This window comes from Oryctolagus cuniculus, chromosome 7 (assembly GCF_051225735.1).
Source record: "Oryctolagus cuniculus isolate XC-2025 breed Fujian yellow rabbit chromosome 7, ASM5122573v1, whole genome shotgun sequence".
Lineage (NCBI taxonomy): Eukaryota > Metazoa > Chordata > Mammalia > Lagomorpha > Leporidae > Oryctolagus > Oryctolagus cuniculus.
This window is the reverse complement of record NC_142873.1, coordinates 62880775-62903089: the sequence shown is the minus strand read 5'-3', so window position 1 is coordinate 62903089 and position 22315 is coordinate 62880775. Positions and strand designations below refer to the sequence as shown.

The 22315-nt window shown below is 45.1% G+C and overlaps 1 protein-coding gene across 4 annotated transcripts in view; it reads right to left on the bottom strand.

Annotated features, from left to right (window-relative positions):
- The window catches only part of VAV3 (vav guanine nucleotide exchange factor 3), a 404596-nt gene extending 383656 nt beyond the window's left edge, over positions 1-20940 (bottom strand). For 2 of the 4 annotated variants that reach the window (XM_089300258.1, XM_089300260.1), the window contains exon 1: positions 20322-20940. In XM_089300258.1, coding sequence (XP_089156384.1) covers positions 20322-20855 — 534 coding nt within the window. In that variant the 5' untranslated portion in view covers positions 20856-20940. The remainder of the gene's footprint in view (positions 1-20321) is intronic. The other 2 variants (XM_089300257.1, XM_002715817.6) reach the window with 2 other exon arrangements.
- Positions 20941-22315: the final 1375 nt, after the last annotated feature.

The following is a 22315-nucleotide window of genomic DNA, read 5'->3' as shown; positions in this document are numbered from 1 at the left end:
TTCATGCTGAGAAGAAATACCATCAAGCAAAACAGAGAAAGCAGATAAAAAATGAGACATTTTCATAGTTAAAAGTGAATGCATACTGGAAAGTGTAATTTAAAGATGCAGACTTCTCTTTCATCCCTTCCACCACAGGCCTCCCAAGGGAGGAAGACAGCACCTACCGTGCTTAGCTTTCCACATGAGTGAGAGGAGACCAGAAAACAGCTACCCTCCTTATAGACAAGTAGGCCTCAGAGAAAAGACAGAAAAAGCTAAGTGACATACACCTAGGCACACACTTAATACATCAAAACAAGATCTTCCACAGGTAAACAGCAGATGGAAAAAAGAGAGTATGTCCTCCAAAATATACCTAATAACCTGAGTTGTTATATCATCAATGCCTAATTATGTTTGAACACAGAATGTGCTAAATAAATGTTTGTTGAATTGGGTGAACTCTACTTCAGAATAAATAAGTTTGTAGTTTTAAACTTGCAGAAGTATGTAATATAAAATACCTCTCACTTCGAGAATGCACCAACCATTGAGGTCTTGAATGAAAGGAAATAGCTCAGGCATAATCTAATCTCATAGGAATGCTTATCTACATCATGAAATCCTTCAGCTATGCTATTTGACGTAAGATGATGGACAGTTCAAGTCATGTTATCACAGGTCTTGGATGAACACTGTTGGCTAAAACCAAAGACCGCTTGATACCAAACCATAGTTGCTGAAAGTGTCTGCCCTCTCTTCAGATTTGCCCTCATTAACATGAAAGATTATGTAAGAAAAAGTAAGCAAAGTCTGATTACAAGACATATACAAGGGGGCCGGTGCTGTGGCACAGCAGGTAAAGCAGCCACCTGCAGTGCTGGCATCCCATATGGGTGCTGGCTCAAGTCCTGGCTGTTCCACTTCTGATCTAGTTCTCTGCTATGACCTGGGAAAGCAGAAGATGGCCTAAGTCTTTGGGCCCCTGCACCCATGTAGGAGACCCAGACAAATCTCCTGGCTCCTAGCTTCAGATCAGCATAGCTCCCACCGTTGCAGCCAACTGGAGAGTGAAACAGAGGATGGAAGACCCCTCCTCCACCACCTCCCCCGCCTCTCCTTCTCTCTGTAACTCTGACTTCCAAATAAACAAATAAATCTTTTTTAAAATACATACACAAGACATATACCTGAGCAATTGGAATCACAAAGAAAAATAAATTATTCCTAAAACTCTTTCATGTGTGTTTACAGATAAGTTATTATGGATTTTGTTATTTAAGGATCTTTAAGTTTTTACTAAGCACTGGGCATTGTGCTGGCAGACAGGTACCAGCAGTGAATAAAATGAAATGGCTCCTGCCATCATGAAGCTTAGGTCCAGCAGGAAAATCAGTCATGAACAAGTAATTAAAAGGATGAATAGGGTCCAGGATTGCAGCACAGAAGATTGGGCCGCAGCCTGCAGCATTGGTGCCCCAGGTGGATACTGGTTGGAGTTTCAGCTGCTCCACTTTTGGTCCCATTCCCTACTGATATGCCTGAGAAGGCAGCAGAAGATGGCCCAAGTGCTTGGGCCCTGCCACTTACATGGGAGATCCAGATGCAGTTACAGGTTCCTGGCTCTCCTCTGGCTCAGTCCTGGCTGTTGTGGCCATTTGAGGAGTGATTCAGCCAATAAAGATATGTATTCATATTTCTATCTCTATGTCTCCCCTGAAACCCCCCTCCCATACACACATTTTTCCTTTGAGGTAAATAGATGAATCTCAAAAAAACCAGGATGACTTGTACAAAAGGGGAATTTGTAAAGAAAAGACACAAATGGCAATTTCTCAGTCCAGAAGAAAATGACGAGTTACAAATTCTGGGATTAGAAAAATAGCCAATTTGACCGGGGCAGAATGGGTGAAAAAGGGAGCTAAGGCTGCAAAGTACAGCAGGGCCAGATCACAAAGGGCCTGACTGGGATTCTGCACTTTACCCTCAAAGCCTGGGGAAACATTTAGTCACAAAGGGGTTCAAAGGATCAGATTAGTGCTTGGAATTGCTATGCTTTTGCTTTTGTTTTCGAGATCACTGATACACATTTGGGAGAATGGATTGCTGTAAAGTAAGATAGAGAAACTACTTAGGAGGCAGTGGTCAAGTGAAAGACATGGGGTGGGGAGATGCAAAGAGGAACACGGATGGATTTAAAACTGAACACAAGCTTGTACCAGCTAAGTGCTTGACAGACTTCAGCAAGTAGCTATTTCTGTCCCATATCACCATGAACCTGGATTTAGAGGTTAAGAAATTTGTCCATTCAGCAAATAAATGCCTCAAACTGGAATCCTAAATGACACCAAAGTCCTTGCTTTTAACCAAGACTGCAAACCACTCCCCCATTGTTCTTCAAATCGGAAATGCTTCTCTATAAACTATCTGGCAGGATGTTGGCCAGAGTTGCAAATATGTTCTTAACCTTTGACCTAGAAATTTCATTTTGAAAAATAAAACTGAAGGAAATACTGCAAAGGGAGGGAGTAATCAGTACAAGGACGTGGATAGTGATGTTATGGATACGGAAACAGCCCAAATGACCGATGACTCAAACAGGGGTGCACTAATACGGATAACTATCCCCCATCTTCAGAGACACACACTCTGCCCTTCACTACTTCATTATCACTCTCTATGTGCCCTTGAGGAAAAGGCTCAGCCTTCTAAAATTCTAAGCTACAGTAATTACGTCCTTTTCCTGGATCTCTCAATACCTAAGAAAGAGGTATCAGTAAGGCTAACCATGATAGTCATTAGTAGTAGAATTGTTTTTTTTCTGTTTTTTTGTGTGTTTTGTTTTTGCCACTCTTATTAAGAGGTGTCTTGGCACAAAGCTCTGAAGCAGGAAGGTGCCAAACACTACCTTATCTAATCCTTGCAAGGTCCTCCAGTGCAGAAAGTGTTGTCCCCGGGAGGAAGCTAAGGGAACGGAGGTTAAAGAGCCTTCCCAGATCATATAGCCAATCAGGAGCAAGTGCAAAATCTGAACTCTGAAGCCTACGTCCTTGTGCCCACATGATGCCACCTCCTGTCCTGAGTTATCACAGAGGAAACAGGCACAGGATCACTGATCTTAGTAGTGACAGAGCCAGCCTTAGCAGGCAGATCTCCCAATCCCAGGTACAGAGCTGCATCTGTCTTACCGCAGCTATCACACATCAACTTACCAAGTAAATGGCCAGAAAAACTGACCAGTCATTTTTAAAGCCACAGTATTCAAAATCTTACATTCAATAAGTCTGAATAAAACATCTACAGGAAGACAGAACACAAGTTTGCCAACAAAATGATCTAATTTCAAAAGACCAGCAAAATGATCTACATTTCAAGAGAAATGTAGGGAAAAATCCTATACCATGAGAACATGATGCGGTGGGACAGGAGAAGGGAGAGAATCTCATATGGTCATAAGTGCCCACTCTGCCCCTAGTATTGTGTGAAGTATTTTGTCCATCTGAGATCACCCGACTCATCTTATTTCTCAAGCAAGAAGACCAAGACAGAGACCGAGGTACCTGCCCAAAGCCACTCCATCCATGGGGTATATGATGCATGTCTTACACTAAAACCTACATTCTTTCAACATAATATTCTGCCTTCCTCTCCAACACAACTGGCATAGATACTTTTTTCACCCTTGATTAAGACAATACAATCTAGCACTCTCGTCAAACCAACATTAGGGATGCATTAGACACTCAATAGCACTTCATGGGAGACCACACTAAATGCCAAGCATGTGACAGAAAATTGAAATAGAAATGGCCTCTAATGTCATGAATTCGTAATCCAGGAGAAAGTTTATGGTGACACTTAAACATACAGGAAGATTCATAATTTCAGGAACTTGGGACATCCTTTATCTACGCTAAATTAGAAAAATCTCATCTTCCTTACAAACGGAGTAGCTCTGACAGGCTATCAGGTAACTGAAGATTTAATTCTTTAAACATCAGATCTGATTCTATAATTATTATGTAATCATTTTTCAACATTTTGTCAATTCCCCAGGGATATTCTGAGCCCCAGAGTCTGAGACCCTGTGTGCCTATCCTCACTGATGTTCCTATTCTATCACAAACAAAAAGGAAACGAGAGAGAATAAAGTCTAATAGCATATGAAAAATTCTGAACTGAAGCATTTTATAATCCAAAAAAGTTTCAAAGAAATAAAGCAAAAACAAAAGAATAAGCTTCAGTTGAAGGCCTGAGTCACTAGTATTCTGTCAAGAGCTATGATTTAGTAATTCTGAACCTGGACTGGTTCTGCCAAACTAAGTAAGTGTAGCCAAATCCCTACATGTTTAGAAGCTTCAGATTGCTTTTTTTTTTCTTTTTTTGACAGGCAGCGTTTGACAGTGAGAGTGAGAGTGAGAGAGAGAGAGAGACAGAGACAGAGAAAGGTCTTCCTTTTGCCGTTGGTTCACCCCCCCAACTGGCTGCTACTGCCAGCATGTTGCCGCCGGTGCGCTGCACCAACCTGAAGGCAGGAGCCAGGTGCCTCCTCCTGGTCTCCTATGTGGGTGCAGGGCCCAAGCACTTGGGCCATCCTCCACTGCACTCCTGGGCCACAGCAGAGAGCTGGACTGGAAGAGGAGCAACCGGGACAGAATCCCGCGCCCCAACCGGGACTAGAACCCGGGGTGCTGGCGCCACAGGCGAGGATTAGCCTAGTGAGCCGCGGCGCCGGCCCAGATTGCTTATTTTTTTAAGACATTTTATTTCATAATAAATTCAGTCTTCAATTTACAAAAGAAATACAAACACACACCAAAAAAAGTAATACAAAGAGCTCCCATTACCCTTCACCCCACTTCCCCTATTAATACCTCATGTTAGTATCTTTGTCACAATAAACCATATCTAGCTTCCCCTAATTTTTTTTTATCCAAAAAGCTTTCTCTCTCTGGTCCCTCCCAGCCTCTGGTGAGCAACATTCTGTGTGCAGATTGTTAGGTTTTTGTTATTGTTATTAAGCTTTAAATTTTAGCTCCCACGTATAAGAATGTGCACTTTCTGTGTCTAGCTTATTTCATTCATGTCTTCAGTTCCTTCCATCACATCCATTTTGCTACAAATGACAGGATTGTATTCATTTGCATAGCTGAATAACATTCCACTGTGTATGTGTATGTATATATTAAGTCACTGTATCAAAGAGACACCTGCTTCATGTTTATGACAGCATTGTTTATAACAGTCAAAATATGGAATCAACCAAGATGTCCATCATCAGATGAATGGATAAATAAAATGTGGTATATGTAGTATATTGCTCATATTTAAAAGCAGGTTGCTGAAACAGAATTATCTTAAAGATCTTTTCCAGTTCCATAACTGTAGATAACTCTCTGAATAATAAAGCCAGTTACTATAATGGTTCATTTAAACAGCACCATCTTTCTCTTAATCTTGTGCAATACTGGAAGTAATTACACATTCTCTGTAGCCCAAGATTATGGTTTTTGAGTTCTTGAGTCTATGATTTAGAGTTTTCATAAGTGCCAACTTAATTTTCACCTATCCCTCTTTTCCATCTTAATGTACAAGCTATAATTTCCTTGGACTTCAAAAACAGCCTTAAATGAAAGAAATTGAGCACCATCTTGGATATATCACATGCATTATTTCAACTAATTTAATCCCTCTAAAATTGCAAATACATTGTCATATCTATTTTATAAGCTATGTAGAAATGCAAGATCAGAGTGATTAAGTTGCCCAAGATTACAAGCGGCATAGCTAAGATTCAAATCCAGATTAACATACACAAGGCCACATATTTTCTACTACACCATGCTGACTCCCAAGCTGATGTTAATTAAAAGTCCTTAGGTCAGAATCTAGGACTCCTCCGAAGATTGGAGAAATTAAAATTTACCTTGCTACATTTACATCTAGTTTAATATATTTTCTTCTACAGAGAGTGAGGACATTTGTCATTTTCTAAAATGCATTTTTTTTATTTAGCTTATTTTATGTAAAACCAGGGAGGGCTTTAAGCAGCTGCCAAATGGGTATAATATCAAACAGCTCAGCGTTTGCTGGACAGGGGGGAAATTAGTTGCAGCCATCATTGAACCTGGCGAACCGTTTATTAAACACGGAGGGGGAAATGTTAAACCCTTCACTAATGTAGACATGTAAGAATCCTGTTAAATTATTTTACTTTTCTCATCACTTTTCATTTAACAAAGGTCATTAAGCAGAACTGTATTCTCAAAAAAAACAGAGAATTCAATTAAGATTTACCTATCAGAGCCAGTGCATAAATATTCATAAGAGTCCTGCTTCATGTTAACTTTAATAGTTCTTCTGTCACATTCTCTTCTTAAAGAGTTTCTCTGCAGGTACCCAAACCCTTTGTATAAATTCTCATCTTTTAACTCTGGAGTTCCCAAATTTCTGCTTCCCCATTTACTAAGGATGAACTGCTAAATTCTACTGAATTTCAAAATACAACTTATAGGCATACACAAGGTTTTCTGTCCAAGTACCCTGTCATAAAAAATCTGAACTCAACCAATGTATTTTGTAGCTCATTGATCTAAGCTTATTAACTTTCCTTAAGCAAATGTTGTCTCATAGTTGAAAGTCAAATACGTGAACTTAATTTCTTCTCAGAGTATCAATAAGTGACAGAATTTTTCTGGAGCCCTTTCCCCTATGAGACACTGCATGTAGGACTAAGAGAAAATATCACTACTGAATCAGGAAATTACCCAAAAGAGGGGGAGGGGCTTGCAAAAGCAAGCAGACACTGAGTTGGTTTCAAGAGGGGCTAGGCAGCCTGTATACTGCTGGGAACCAACAAATGTGCCTTGAGAACCTCGATTTCATTGGTCATACTCATTCAAGTGCGCCACTGAACTCTGGAGACCACAAACCAAAAAAGGACTACTGGTATACAGTGTTCAAGTTCTCAGAATCGAAGTTCCCATAGCACCTGATCCTCTCTGAGATTCTAATTTGTTGAATATTCACCCTTCAAGACACCAAACAAACAATCACTCAATCAGTATCTACCTCACTCTGAGGGCTCAAAGGTTTAAAAGAAAAAAAAAGTGCATGCAGAGGTAACTTGTAAAATCTGGAACAGCTGCTGCTTCTAGTCACAGTAATAATGGGCACCAATGTGGGGTGTGGAATGAGACAGACTGAGTCAACCCCCAGGAAGACTGCATAGAAATGATGAGGGGCCAGTGCTGTGGAGGTGGGTTAATCCTCCACCTGCGGCAACAGCATCCCATATGAGTGCCGGTTCTAGTTCTGGCTGCTCCTCTTCCGATCCAGCTCTTTGCTATGGACTGGGAAAGCAGGGAAAGATGGTTCAAGTACTTGGACCCTGCACCCAACTGGGAGACTCAGAAGAAGTTCCTGGCTCCTGGCTACAGATCAGCACAACTACAGCCATTGCGGTTATTTAGGGAGTGAACCGTCGGATGGAAGACCTTTCTCTCTGTCTCTCTCTCTCATTGTCTGTAACTCTACCTCTCAAATAAATAAAATCTTTTAAAAAGAAAAACAAAAGAGTATATAGCCAAGACCAAAGAGATCAGGGAGAGAGGTGATTCCAAGAGAAAAGAGGAGACAGCGGATGGTCCAGCAGGTGTGAGCAAGCGAGAAGCAGCAAGTCTGCAGGTCAGAGGCAGAAAGACAGCAGGCCTCTATACTTTGTACTTTAGATGACCATTAAATCCTTTAAGATATTCAAGAAAATAGGACATGATCCAATGCTCCAGCCCATACTCCAAAGATATGTACTCTAATGTTTTCACTGCCAAATGCAAATGGTGGACCCAAATTCCCGTACTTACATGACTATGGATATTTCATCATTGCCCCAAGTAACTGCTTTGTTGGGGCCATCACTGATGTCTGATGTCTTTGCGCATTCTTTGTCTCACATTCTCTCTCCTTTACCAGTGTTCCTTCTTAAATTTTCCTCTCCAGTAACTACAGTGTCTCCATCTTCTTCCTGGCCTTGTCTCTCCCACCCAGCCACATGCACTTTTGCACTGGCCTTGTCGCATCCAATGACATAACTTCCTTTCTCTTGCAGTCAAGCTTTTGCCATTTCAAATCTATTTTCTCACAACCCCCAAGAAACAGAAACTTTGTGTGATTTATCTTTATGCTTTCTGTGTCCAGCACATAGGAGGTACTAGACAAATGTTTATGTAAAGGAGAGCTACATCCCAATCCAGCCATAAATATTCTTTCTCTCTCTCTCTCTCGCCTCCTTTGTCAATGTACAACATTAGGGCAGAGGAGGAAGGAAATCTTCTTGAGTACTTACTAGTACCAGCATAATCCAGACCAGAAAAGCAAAACGTACATACCAAATATTTGCCATGCCTATTGGCTAACACAGCTGGCTCTCTTCTCATCCCTCTATTTTTAAAAGGAAGTCTACAGTAAAACCCATGCTGTCCAGTGTGGGGAGCAATCCGGACTAGACTGAGTTGCTCGAATTAGGACTTATTCTATGCATCTGCTCTCCCACAATATGGCGCTGGGAGAGAAGTAAACAGCTTCCGCACAGCTGCCTCCAGTTCAACCAATTAACTGTAGGACTTGCTCCTGATTGGAGAGCAGCGTACTCAGCCGAGTTGGGATTGGCGGAGGAGGACTATAAAGGAGGAGAGAGACGGCATGCACCAGGAACATCTAAGGGGAGCGTCTGGCTGAAGGAACACCCGTGCAGCCCCCGAGAAAGCCGGCCGGCGGTGTGCCGCTCCCCTGCGGAAGTGGGGAATGTGGCCAGGGGGAACTGCCCTTCCACGGAGGTGGAAGGGATAGTAGCCAACCCGGGAAGAACCAGCAGCAAACCCGGGGAGGGCCGAGCAGACGAAAGAACAGCGCAGGGTCCTGTGTTGCTCCTCCACGAAGAGGGGGAGCGACAGTCCAGATTAAAAGCAACACAGGGTCAGGCACCGAGTTTTATTCTCTCTTGAATTCTCATCCTCCACTAAAAAGGCCAATTTTTAACAGACTTACTGACGCAGTTTATCAATCAACTTACTTGAAATTCATGAAAACAGAGCCAATCAGAAAGCAGAAAAGTTATGAAATCACCAGAAAAGCCAATAACCCCCAAAGTAATCAGATACAAAATAACCGAAAACAGGCTCATTATTTCAGATGTTTCTATTTTAAACATAGTAACTTTCAGTGCTAAATAATAGTGTCATTTTTACATCTGCAGGGTATGTCCTGCTTTTTGCAAACACTCTCCCAGTCATTCCCTCATGCAATTAAACCATCTGTCCACTGGGTTTGGCACCAGAAATGGGAAATTTCACTAGCTTTGGAATTAGGACAGTTGGACTCGAGTCCTGTCTTCACCACTTCCTTCTGTGTGACCTTGAGAAAAGTCCTTTACCTAGTACACATTTCAATTTCCTTCTCTAAGGGCAGTGATAAGATCATACTCTGCCCACCTCATAGATGTGTGAGGATGGGGACAGGTGGGGAGAGGAGGAAGGAAATAAAGCTTACTGAGTGGCTACTGCAGGCCACACAATATTTAATTTTCATCATAATCCTACAAAGTGGCATTTTCTATTTCTTGCCCATCAGATGAGGAAACAGATTCAACAACTAAAGTAGCCTTCCCAATTCAAACTACTAAATGCTAGAGCTGGAATTCAACTATCTGCCTGATCCCTGATCTTCATAAAACCATAATACCTCTTAAGTGAGATCTAAGTACATATAAAAAATTGTAATTGCTGCTTACATTATTATATGTGTATCTGCTGCTATTGCTTTAAGTATAGAAGACAGAGGCAAAAGAGAAGCAGATACTTGCTAAGGCTACACAGCTTGTCAGAGATATAGCCGGGACTAGAACTCAGTTCTGTCCTTTAGGCTTTAAAAAAAAAAAATCATGCTGCATCCCCACCCAGAAAAAGAGAGACAAGATGCTTGTTTATTCAGGCCAGCTGTTACACATCTATTTTAAGACATGCACTTTGAAAATCATGGAAGGTGAGTATCAAGTGCATCATTAAATATTCCATATTAATTGACCCCTAAGAGAACTCCCATGTGAGTAGCATATGTTGCTGGCTTCCTGTTAAGCAAGAAGTCAAAAGCTGACTACACTTCTTGCCACATACATTTTGAAAGCACATTCAACTACCAGCACAAAATAATAGTCTAAAATAACTTCCCATGTTAACCCAAAGAACCTATTTCTCTGTTCATCATTCTGTCTGCTAAATGCACAGATAAGGAAAAGCAAAATATAAACTTGTGACACCATGCAGAGTCTAAGTTAACACAGGGGAAAGTATGGTATAATTATATTCCGAATAGCAGCTAACAACAGACTTCTGCGAATTTACCAGAATGGTTATAATAGGAAAAAAGGGAAACACTTCAAAGCACACTATTTTAAAAAACAGTTTTCCTGCTTCTCAGGGACATACAGGCACTCTTGACTCCAGAACAGAACACTAAACCATGTGCCCAAACCAGCTGTCATAAGGCACAATATTCAAGACTCAAAGCAACCAGCTACACTCACTTTTTCTCTCCCTCTCATTAACTTTCCTTAGTTTTTTTTTCTCTGATTCTATTTCCTTTTCCCACCATGTATCGGCCAAAGGTCTAGCTTCCGTTTTACACTAAATGTGATAAATGTGCACACAATCCTTCAGTTGATACATGCAATATTTTGAATCAAAATTCTAACTCAATATTAACAAGTACAGAGGTGCTATTAACAATAGCCACAAGGCAAACCAGAGAACATTCCTCCCAGGGAACACCAAGAGAGAGCAATACAGTGGGGAAAAATAAAAACATATTGCAGTTCCTACTCAAATATGTCAATGGCTTCAATAAAGAAAATGCAATTCACTTTGTTCTTTTAATTTTTATTTGACAGAGTTATAGACAGTGAAAGAGAGAGACAGAGAGAAAGGTCTTCTTTCCGTTGGTTCACTCCCCTAATGGCCACTACTGCTGGCACTGTGCCATTCCGAAGCCAGGAGCCAGGTGCTTCCTCCTGGCCTCCCATGCGGGTGCAGGGACCCAAGCACTTGGGCCATCCTCCGCTGCCCTCCTGGGCCACAGCAGAGAGCTGGACTGAAAGAGAAGCAACTGGGACTAGTACCCAGTGCCCCAACTGGGTCTAGAACCCAGGGTGCCAGCGCCTTAGGCGGAGAATTAGCCAAGTGAGCCATGGCGCCAGCCAATTCACTTTCAATGTTCTAATGCTCACCTTGGCACCACCATGAGCAACTTGTTAGTACAAGTGACTAAACCCCTCTTGACCTCAGAAAGTATGGATCACATGGGATAAACAACAGCACCTGCTTTCTGGTGGTGTGTCGATAACATGAGACAGTGCATGGGAGGTGTCAGCAACTGCCTTCTATGTTTTTGCAGACATAGTACAATGTCTGTGGCCAAAACCCATTCATTAGGGACCTGTTACTTGCAAGTCACAGGGCTAATTAATTAATTCACTTAGCCCCCACATCAACTCAAGGAGGTAGATTCTTTTAGTAGGTCTATTTTAGAAATGAGAAAGTTGAAAAACAGTCAGGTTCAGTCACTCTGAAAGTCACTCAGATGGTAGGTGGTAATGTTATCTCCTGCTATTAGAATGGCACTTAGTGGTTTTTAATGACCTAGATAGGGTTGAGTATGTCTTATTTTTAAAACTTATACGAAAAAGTAGTTAAGAGTCATCATTTTCCACTCATTGATGAACTTAATTTACACCTAGTGATGCATGCTATTATGTATTACTTCCGGCGTCAACTCATGGAGATGTCAATCAATGACTTTGCCTATAGCAGTCTCAAGCAAGTCAAAACCCAGAAAGGAGAGAAAAAAAAAACCTGCAAAATCATATTGCACCTCTGTACACAGTACAGCCCAGCACAAAATTGCCTGACCAGCCACACATGAGAGAGGAGTCCAGGAGGACCTAGTGCAGAAGTGACTTACATAATTTAACTACAGTTTTACATTTCACAAGGGTTTGACACATGTTAAACATGCACTTGCACATATTTATGGGGTACAGTGTGTCACTTCAAGATATTTATACAGCATACACTGAACAAATCACAATAATTAGCATTCTTAACCTCTGTTTGGAGCCTTTGAGTGCCTCTCTTCTAGTTCTTTATAAAATACAAGAGGTTACTATCACTCCACTCTGCTGTGGAACAAACTCCTTCCACCTAACCATATTTTGGTGCCCATTATCTATAAAGAGGACTCTTGAACTGAATCTTTAAGCAAACAGCCAAGAAAGAGGAAAAGACACATGAATAGCACAGAGACACTTAACAGCATAACTATTCAGAAACCACAAAAAGGTCAGGGGGCACAGAGTGGAAGGAGCTTTGGGGGTTGAGGCGGGATGAGACCACAGGCCACTGCAAGCTTATCAGGGGGTCTGGACTGTATACCGTGGTCCATTGGGAGCCACTACACAGTTGCCAGAGGCTAACAGACCACCTGCTCTGTGTGGGCAAATCCTAGAGGTCCCGAGTCACTCTCCATCACACTCTGTTCATCAGCAAGTCTTTGTGGTTCTATCTTCAAAACCCATCCTGAATCAAGTAAGGGAACTAAGCACATAGGTGCATGCAAAAGAGAAAGATGTAGGGTCCAACTGATGACGCAGAAGAGCACGAGGTTACAGTGACGGAGGAACTGGCCTTTCTACAGGCACTGCCAGTTCACTCACAGTAAAAGACAGAAAGCAGCACCCACGAGCAGAGACACCAAGGAGAGGAGCTTGAGGAAGCTCTCCTTTGAGTTTGTCAATTTTCCCAGTGGACCAGCAGGTTCATCAGTTGAGAGAAAGAATGAAGAAGGAGATGATAGAGGTTTGAGAAAGAACAAAAAGTCCCAAAGAGTCACCTGGAAGAGTTGGAGAGCTAGGCAAGTCTTCCTGCTGCTTGGTCTCAGGACCCTTCTGCACTCAAAAAAAAAAAAAAAAAAAAAAAATGAATACTGGGGCCAACACTGTGGCATCATAGGTTAAGCTTCCGCCTCCGGTGCTGGCATCCCATATGGGCACCAGTTCGAGTCCTGGCAGCTCCACTTCCAATCCAGCTCTCTGCTGTGGCCTGGGACAGCAGCAGAAGATGGCCCAGGTCCTTGGGCCCCTGAACCCATGTGGGAGACCCGAAAGAAGCTCCTGGCTCCGGATCGGCACAGTTCCAGCCATTGCGGCCATCTGTGGAGTGAACCAGCAGATGGAAGACCTCTCTCTCTCTCTCTCTCTCTACCTCTCTCTGTAACTCTATCTTTCAAATAAATAAATCTTTAAAAATAAATAAATATATCTTTTTAAAAAGAAAAGGATCCAATTTAAAAACAAAACAAGAATGAATACTGAGATTCCCTCAACAGCTTTTGTTGGTGGAAGTCATATCTATCAGTGTTGAACACTAGAATGCTAAGCTGAAAAATCCTCAAAAGCACTGTCAATTACAGCAATGCCTTCAGCAACATCACATAGCCTTTGGAAAACTCCACTATGCCCTTGGTGAGAAAACAAGAATGAAAAGAGCAAATAATGTCTTACTACTAGAAGAGGTTTTGATCTTTTGGAACCTAAAAAGCATCTCAAGGACTGCCAGGATCCCAGAACACATTCTGAGAACATTTGTTCTAAAGACATATAATCAGATCACTGAGTAGCCTTAAGTGCCCACTTGAGGTTAGAGATCACAAACTTAAAGTGGAAGCAGTCAGCATGGTGCATGTATTCCTCTACCACGTTCCTCGGCTCAGCTGTAGGCAGGGGCTAAGTAACAAGCTGGAGTCAACCAGGGTTTTGTTTACCCAAATGAGCAGGACAAATCAAGAGAAACCAAGGAAGTAATTAGAATGGCTATGGTGTTTAAGCTGAGTAGGAAGGAAATGAAGACATGAAGGCATTGAAGAGGTGGTAGGACCAAGGAGTTCAAATGATTGTTGGATTTTAGGTATTAGCAGAATAAGCCAGAAAGAAAGGGGTAGTGAGAGAGTGGGATGCTTGAAACTGAGAAGACAGTGTAACCTCAAGGTCAACACCCAAAACTGAATGTGCCCTCCCCCTTATATCCCCCCCGGTCATCAAGCCTGAAACCTGGGCCTCGGTCCCCAACTCCAACTCAAACATCTCTAATCCTCATGTTCCTCTCTAGCCCTGTCCTCTCCCCTCCTTCTCTGGCCTCACTCTCTCCTGACAACTCCAGCAACAGTCGCATTCATGCCTAGTGCCTCCCCATGCAATTCACCCCTCGTTCCACTGTAAGTGAACGTTCCACAGTGATCAGACTTCACCTATGAGACAACTGTAATCACAGACATGCTGATGTGAAACAGGCAGACCTAGGCTGTTAATGTGAATTGGGAGGGTCTATCCTGGTCAGCAATGTCACAGGTGTCATGCGATGACTCTGAGAAGGGAGCATGAAATGAAAAGTCAACTAAAAGGGCCGGTGCCGTGGCTCACTTGGTTAATCCCCTGCCTGCGGCATCCCATATGGGTGCCAGGTTCTAGTCCCGGTTGCTCCTCTTCCAGTCCAGCTCTCTGCTGTGGCCCAGGAGGGCAGTGGAGGATGGCCCAAGTACTTGGGCCCTGCTCCCATGTGGGAGACCAGGAGAAGCACCTGGCTTCTGGCTTTGGATCGGCATAGCTATGAGTGTAGCGGCCGTTTTGGGGGGTGAACCAACGGAAGGAAGACCTTTCTGTCTCTCTCACTAACTCTGTCAAATAAAATAAAATAAAATAAAACAAAATAAAAAAGAAAAGCCAACTAAAGTGACACTCCAAAATGTTTAAGGAGTATTTAGATAAGGTCAAGAAGGCCAAAGACATTGAGAAGGCAAAGTCAGAAGTGTGAGAGTTAGGAGATGACCAGGAGAGTGTGCCGCGGTGATCGTAAAGGAGGTAGCAAATGATCAATAATGTCAAGCGCCACAGAGGGATTAAGAAAAATAAGAGGGGAACATCACATATGAAAATTAGGAAATGTGTGGTGATCTATACTGGATCAACCCCATGATATAATTTTCCCTGTCTTGAAAAATGGAAAGAAAAAGGGACAGTTTCTGGCAGCCCCAGGATTGCAGCTCACCCTAAAGTTTCAGTATTTTGGTCCATTAACCTAGGCTCCATCTCCTGGAGAACCCAGGTTAAGCCACCAAGTACAAGACAGAACAAGTGTTTATATGATGCCTTAGGATGCTTTAACTACTTAAGAAAAAAATCTTAATTATTTTGAGCTTAATACTATACTGGAAGATTATCAGAGGCAATAACCTAACAAAAGGCAGAGAGAGGGCCGGCGCCGCGGCTCACTAGGCTAATCCTCCGCCTAGCGGCGCCGGCACACCGGGTTCTAGTCCCGGTCGGGGCGCCGGATTCTGTCCCGGTTGCCCTTCTTCCAGGCCAGCCCTCTGCTGTGGCCAGGGAGTGCAGTGGAGGATGGCCCAGGTGCTTGGGCCCTGCACCCCATGGGAGACCAGGAAAAGCACCTGGTTCCTGGCTCCTGCCATCGGATCAGCGTGGTGCGCCGGCAGCAGCGCGCCGACCGCGGCGGCCATTGGAGGGTGAACCAACGGCAAAGGAAGACCTTTCTCTCTGTCTCTCTCTCTCACTGTCCACTCTGCCTGTCAAAAAAAAAAAAAAAAAAACAAAAGGCAGAGAGATTGCTGACTTCGGAGAAGACTAAACGCTGACATTATTCTGAATTAAAGGTGCAATGGGGCACACACTCTCTCTAGGCAGTGACATTCTTTTTCTCTGACATTCTGTATAATCCAATAGCCTGCACATAAACTGTTTTATTTGGGAACAGGAAGAGCAAAGATGTATTTGGACTGCTTACTTCGGCACTACAATATAATCAAAGTTTTTAAAATAATAAATGGTTACATGAAGCAGAAATCAAGTTTTTATTTAACTCTTAAAAAAAAGTTAACACCATCAAAATGCAACTGAGTATCAGTAGCTTGGAAGGAAATCCTGAGGACAACAGTGTCATATTCTTTTAGAAATGCTGCATCACCAACATTTGATGCCCAGGGGACAGTATTATGTGGAAAAGCATGGAAATCAATGGCTTAAAGCATTACAATCTGAATGGAAAGAAGCCTGAGGAACACACTCAATTTATTTCACTTATATATATTTTTTTTGACAGGCAGAGTGGACAGTGAGAGAGAGAGAGAGAAAGGTCTTCCTTTGCCATTGGTTCACCCTCCAATGGCCGCCGCGGCCGGCACACCATGGCCAGCGCATCGTGCTGATCCGAAGCCAGGAGCCAGGTGCTTCTCCTGGTCTCCCATGCGGGTGCAGGGCCCAAGCACTCGGGCCATCCTCCACTGCACTCCCGGGACATAGCAGAGAGCTGGCCTGGAAGAGGGGCAACCGGGACAGAATCCGGTGCCCCGATCAGGACTAGAACCCAGTGTGCCGGTGCCACAAGGCGGAGGATTAGCCTAGTGAGCTGCGGCGCCGGCCCACTTACATTTTCTTAATGCACTTTTTGAAGGGACCCCCGAAGCTTGCAAAATCATTTTAAGACAATTCAAAGTATACATCCACTGCACTCCACAGTCAGTAAACTCATGGAATGTATTGCTACAGCTTTCAGCCATAATAAAAAGCAAAACTTCAAATTTCAAAATAAGATAGTCTCATCAATGACAGATTTATGGTGCTGATTCAGGGAGACTTAATAACTAAAAGCAATATCAACCTAGTCATTCATGCCTCTCCCGGAGGCACCACCACCAGTACAACCAGCACCCATAGGCTCTCCTTCAAAGTCTTTCATATATTTTGTGTCCCACAGAGAATGCTGTTTAATATGAAAACACGATCTAATACAGACACCAGATTTCTTGGATTTTCACTATCTGGATTTTAGTTAACTTTATTCCTTATAATAAGGGGAACATGTTAATTAACTAAAAGGGATTAATGTTTATCTCATTATAAAATAAAATCCAAATTAGTTTTTAGTGTGTTTATTTTTCAACTGACGATCTTCCCGTTACCGAGATGACAACACCAAAAAAGAGGCTGATGTCCACAGCCAAGAAGAACAACAGGAGGTTTGGGATCCATTTGTGCTTCTCTTTGGGAGGATAACTTATTAAGACTCCAAGTTTCGGGCCAGCATCGCAGCTCAATAGGCTAATCCTCCACCTGCAGTGCCGGCACACCGGGTTCTAGTCCCGGTCGGAGCGCCGGATTCTGTCCCGGTTGCCCCTCTTCCAGGCCAGCTCTCTGCTGTGGCCAGGGAGTGCAGTGGAGGATGGCCCAAGTGCTTGGGCCCTGCACCCGCATGGGAGACCAGGAGAAGCACCTGTCTCCTGGCTTCAGATCAGCGCAATGCGCTGGCTGCAGCGGCCATTGGAGGGTGAACCAACGGCAAAAGGAAGACCTTTCTGTCTCTCTCTCTCACTGTCCACTCTGCCTGTCAAAAAAATAAAATAAAATAAAAAATTTTAAAAAAAAAAAAGACTCCAAGTTTCAAACTGATAACTGAGCAATCATTACCTTCAGGGTTTTTAATGCAAACAAAGCAGAAAGAAGAAAACAAAAGAACATCCCACTCATGGGAATAAACAATCTTATGCTAGTAATAGCCTCCCCTTCAGGAAAACTAGCGACAGGCAAAGAGCAAAACAACAATAAACTCATTCTGCTTGTCAACATCTGCTCAGAGCAATGTCTCCAATACCTCAAATCTGAAGTGAGAACTTCCCGTTATTTCCCTACAGTACATGATCTTCTGTGTCAAATTGATATCATCAATAAAAACTCAGTCAGGGATGGAATAACTCGGAGACACAGCAAAAAGCCCCAAGCACCAGGAACAACATCTCTAACTTCAGAACAGTAAACTCTACTGAGATGCATGTCAGGGTTGCTCTAGGTTAGCAGGTTATTCCCAAAGCTGTTTGAACAGAACTTATGGGGTAGGAGCCTTATAAGTAGGAGCAGGTAGGCCCTTTCCCAAGAAAGATAGGAGGCAGAAACACTTAGGATGCTAGCCTAAAGGACTGTAAAATTTTATATTTCTTATTAAATTGTAACTATCACCTATTACTCTTATATGACAATAGCAGAAAAAAAATTAATTTTGCGGATAATGACTACATTACATAATATGTGCTGGGGACTATAGGCATGTTAAACATGTCAATGTAATTGATAAAGTTATTTAGTAAGACTCATTTAAGGATTTAATGACAACCTGTAAAATACAAATTCATGTGCCTAAGTGCTCAGCTGTTTAGCAACCTCACATCTCTGCAACAAGGCCAAGATAAGGAGGGAAGCCTAGACAGACACCACCATGCTCAAGTTCTAGCCATCCGGGATTCACACTTGAGAAGCCCTCCCTCATAGAACACTAATGGGAGAAACTGCAATGGAACCCAGAAAGCTCAGGAGTAGACAAACTTAAGAACTCATAAGCACCCTGACCAAAGGAAGAAGTTAACTGCCCTACTTACCTCATTATAATCTGGTGGTTATCTGACAGCACAGGGTAAGAATTTCTTTAGGCCACATATTCTGGTGTGTTCTTTGTGGCACCCCCAGTGGGGAAGACAGCTCTCACACCATTGTATTTGCTAAATTTTCATTCCTGATGCTAAACACAGTAACTATGACCCTTACTCCTCAAAAAGACTAAATCACATCTAATATATTCTAAGAAGAGTTAAACACATTCAAAAGATTTTCATCATTGTTAATATCCAAATAAAGGTTTGCGTGTCAAAATGGGAGTTCCTCAGCTATCCAGAAAATTTGATTATTGAGAATAACTCAAAGGATAACTGCTGAGAGTGGCAGGAAACAAGTTTCAGGAAATGTGCACAGTATTATGCTCCCTGCTGGTGGACCACAGCATCCTGACCCACACAGCCCCCAGAGACTCTGCACAAGATGGAAAATGGGAATCCATGGAACTGGACAGCCACCTGACTGCAGCACCTCCCCCCCATAGTGGAAATATCTGTTATACCCCAGACAGGACACCTGGAGTTGAGACACCCTGATGGGGTCCACAGTGCTACCAATCACCATGGAGGTTTAGGGGACGGTATAAGATAATTGACCTCACTTTCAAATACACATGGCCCTCACCACTTGCATGCCTGTTCTTTCTTGGGAACTGCCCACCAGCTGGTTGAAGGCAGGCAGGCAGGCAGGCAGAGGAACCCTGATGGAACGTGAACACCAAGACAGGGAGGAGCGTATGAGCTCCCACTTCAACTGTACAGTTAATCAGAGTCACTTCTCAAAAGGCACTGCTCTCCTCGCTAAGTAGCAGAGGTTCTGCATCACACAGGATCAGCGCCAAACTGTGTCACCGAGGGGACTCTCTCCTCTCCCTTTAAAGTTGAAAGTATCTTTTTTACACTGTGAAAGAGAAAAAGGAGGTTCTGGATGGTGTTTCAACATCCTTCTACACAAAAACTTTCCGGCTGCCATGTGACTTTCGAGCTGACGCTAGGGTGCACACAGTCTCCCGGAGCCGCATTTCGCTACAGCTTTCAGAGGCACGTCCAGGCGAGGCTCAGCCCCAGGAGCCCCAGGAGCCCCAGGAGCCCGGGGCGCACCAGGCCACCCGAGCGCACGACCCACGGAGGGAAAGCGGAATCTCGAGCGCAACTTCTCATTTCCCGTGGCTGCTGGGAGACGCTGGACCGGCTCCTTCTCACAGGCTGAAGAGCAGCTCTGAACACACCCATCCAGCTGGCCGCGGCTCAGGGGCCTTCGCAGGCAGCCCCGGTTCCGCTGCCTTTTCCTTCCTCCGCCTAGTGTCATTCCTGTTACAGATAACGGTCCCCAACGCCCTCCACTTCCTAGAGTCCTTGTGTATGTCATGGTTCCTCTTTCAACAAAGCACGGACGCAAAAACAGAAAGCAGAAGAGCAGACGAGAAGCAAAACGACACCACCACCGCACCCCCCATCACCTCGTCTCATCCTCCCCAGCGTTTTTTATAGATGAGCTGACCCTACAGAGAGAGAGAGAGAGAGACACGGAGTAGCTGAAGGGCACGCAAAGACAACTGTTATCTTTTTTTCCCGCCTCCCATAAAGCCTTTGCAATCAGCTAAAGAGCTAACTAACCCATTTCTAGCCCAAGTAGGAAGCGCCGAGGTGGTCCCCTGAGCAGCAGGCTAGGAGGCAGGGCACGCCAGCGCACCTAGATGTTTGCATTCACACAAAGAAATTAGCCGCAAGATTAATGGGAGACGCCGGCTGGAGCCGGGGGTTGCCCGCGCCGGCCTCCTTACCTGGGACATCTGCGGCCTCAGGTTGATCTCCTTGAGGTTGATAGAGTGCGCCCGCAGGTTGTTGAGCAGCTGGCAGAGCAGGACCCCATCGCGGAGGGTCTGCGCCAGGTCGAACACCTGCGCCGAGTCCCAGGTCACCCGGTGGTTGGCCGGCAGCACCTTGCAGTGGATGAGCCACTGCGCGCATTGCCTCCAGGGCTCCATGCCCGACGGCTCCGCTAGGCGCTCGGGCCGGGGCAGGAGGCGAGGATGCGGCCGCAGCCGCCGCCGCCGCGGTTCCTCCGCGCCCCGCCGACGCCGGCAGCGGCCGCCCGCGCCCTCCCTGCGCGGAGTCCGAGCTGCAGGCGCCGCGGCCGGTGGGTCGGGGTAGCCGCGCGGGACTTGGCTCCGGTGCCGGCCCCGGCCCCGGTCCGCCGCGGCCCGGCCGCCGCTGCAGCGAGTCCCGCGCGCTCTCCGTGCGCCCCGGCCGGCTCGGCGGCAGCGGCTGCCGCGCACAGGCTTCCGACTCGCGAGCCGGGCACCCGCACTGAGCATGCCCGGCGCGCGGGCCGGGCTCGTGCCGTCTGCGAGTCCCCAGGGGCGCGGGTGGGAGCGCGCGGGCGGCCCCGGCTCGGGGTCTGGGGCCGGGGGCGGGGCGTGGGGAGGGGCGGGGCGGGCGGAGCCACTGCCCGGTGCTAGCCCTCGGGCTGTCAGAGGCGTCCAGGGGTGTCCTCACGGGGCTGCCCGCCGGGTTGGAGGGAGCGTGGCCGAACACGGTAATAGGTTGGGCTTCCCTCTAGGACCCCTCCCCAAGAGAGCGAATGCAATTTACAAAGTGGGGTCCCAGAGGAGTGGGGGATGAACTGTGGTTCCGAAACAACCCAAGGAAGGGAAGAAAGCCGGAGCATCCGGGGAGCACAGCCGGGAAAGTTTTGGAGAAGGTCGCCGCCGCGCCGCTGCCCGTTCTATCCCCTAAAATGCTTTCGTGCTGACCACCTCCCGAGCCTGGCCTCTCAAGTTAGTTGCTTCCAAGGATGTTTTGGCACCTCAAAAGGTGAGGGTGTGCCTAGGGGGGCCTGAGAAACCGCCCCCAGCCCCGAGCCGGCTTCGACGCCAGCCTTTTTTCTTGGGGATGGGGTCTCGGATCAGTTCCCTGTGGTAGTGCAGGTCCTTTCGCTGACCCCACCGAAAACCTGCCTGGAGAAAACAGGCCGGTGACACGGAGGCCGGGCTGCGCATGCGTGGGCGGCTGGCGCCCAGGTTTGAGAGCAGAGCGCGTCGGCCGGGCTGACCTGCAGGGGCTGCGCCTGGGGGACCCGGATGACAGCTGGGGCGCGCCCCCCAGAACTCGCGCGGCCTGGCGGTGCGCCTTCGCGTTTGCTAAGGCGAGCTTTCGGGCACTGTTAATCCTGCCTTTTTTCTTCCCACCATGTCTCCCACCTACACACACACACACACATCCAAAAAACATAGTGTTTACATAATTTGTAGAAAGATACCGCCCATTGGGAACTCTTGTGGTCCTTGGTCAACCTTCAGAGATGCATTCCTTTAAAATTAAAAAAAAAAGTCCAAGTTGATGTGATTTTAAATCATTTTCTACATTTAATATTAGACTTCTGTATGTATCCCAAATATTCTGTTATGAACCATATTACTTCTATCAACCGGTCAGAGGGTGGTTTTTAAAAGAACATGTGATCCGTTGAGGATAGATAGAGCCTGGCAAGCCCAGCACAGAGTGTACACTCAGTATTAAAACAACACATCAGCCTGAGGTTCTCCTTTCCTCACATGCATCCTTCCCCAGAAGTTTTCTTCTTGTTTCAATGCAGATTTCATCAATAGCACAATGCTTCCTAGACCATGGTTTTGGCAAGAGTAGTAGTTCCCCCTTATCTGAAGGACTTATGTTCCAAGACTTCAGTGGATGCCTGAAGCTGCAGGCACTGAAAGGCACTCCTAAGATAAAGCTTAATGTGTAAGTTAGTCACAGTACAGCACCTGCGGTGCTG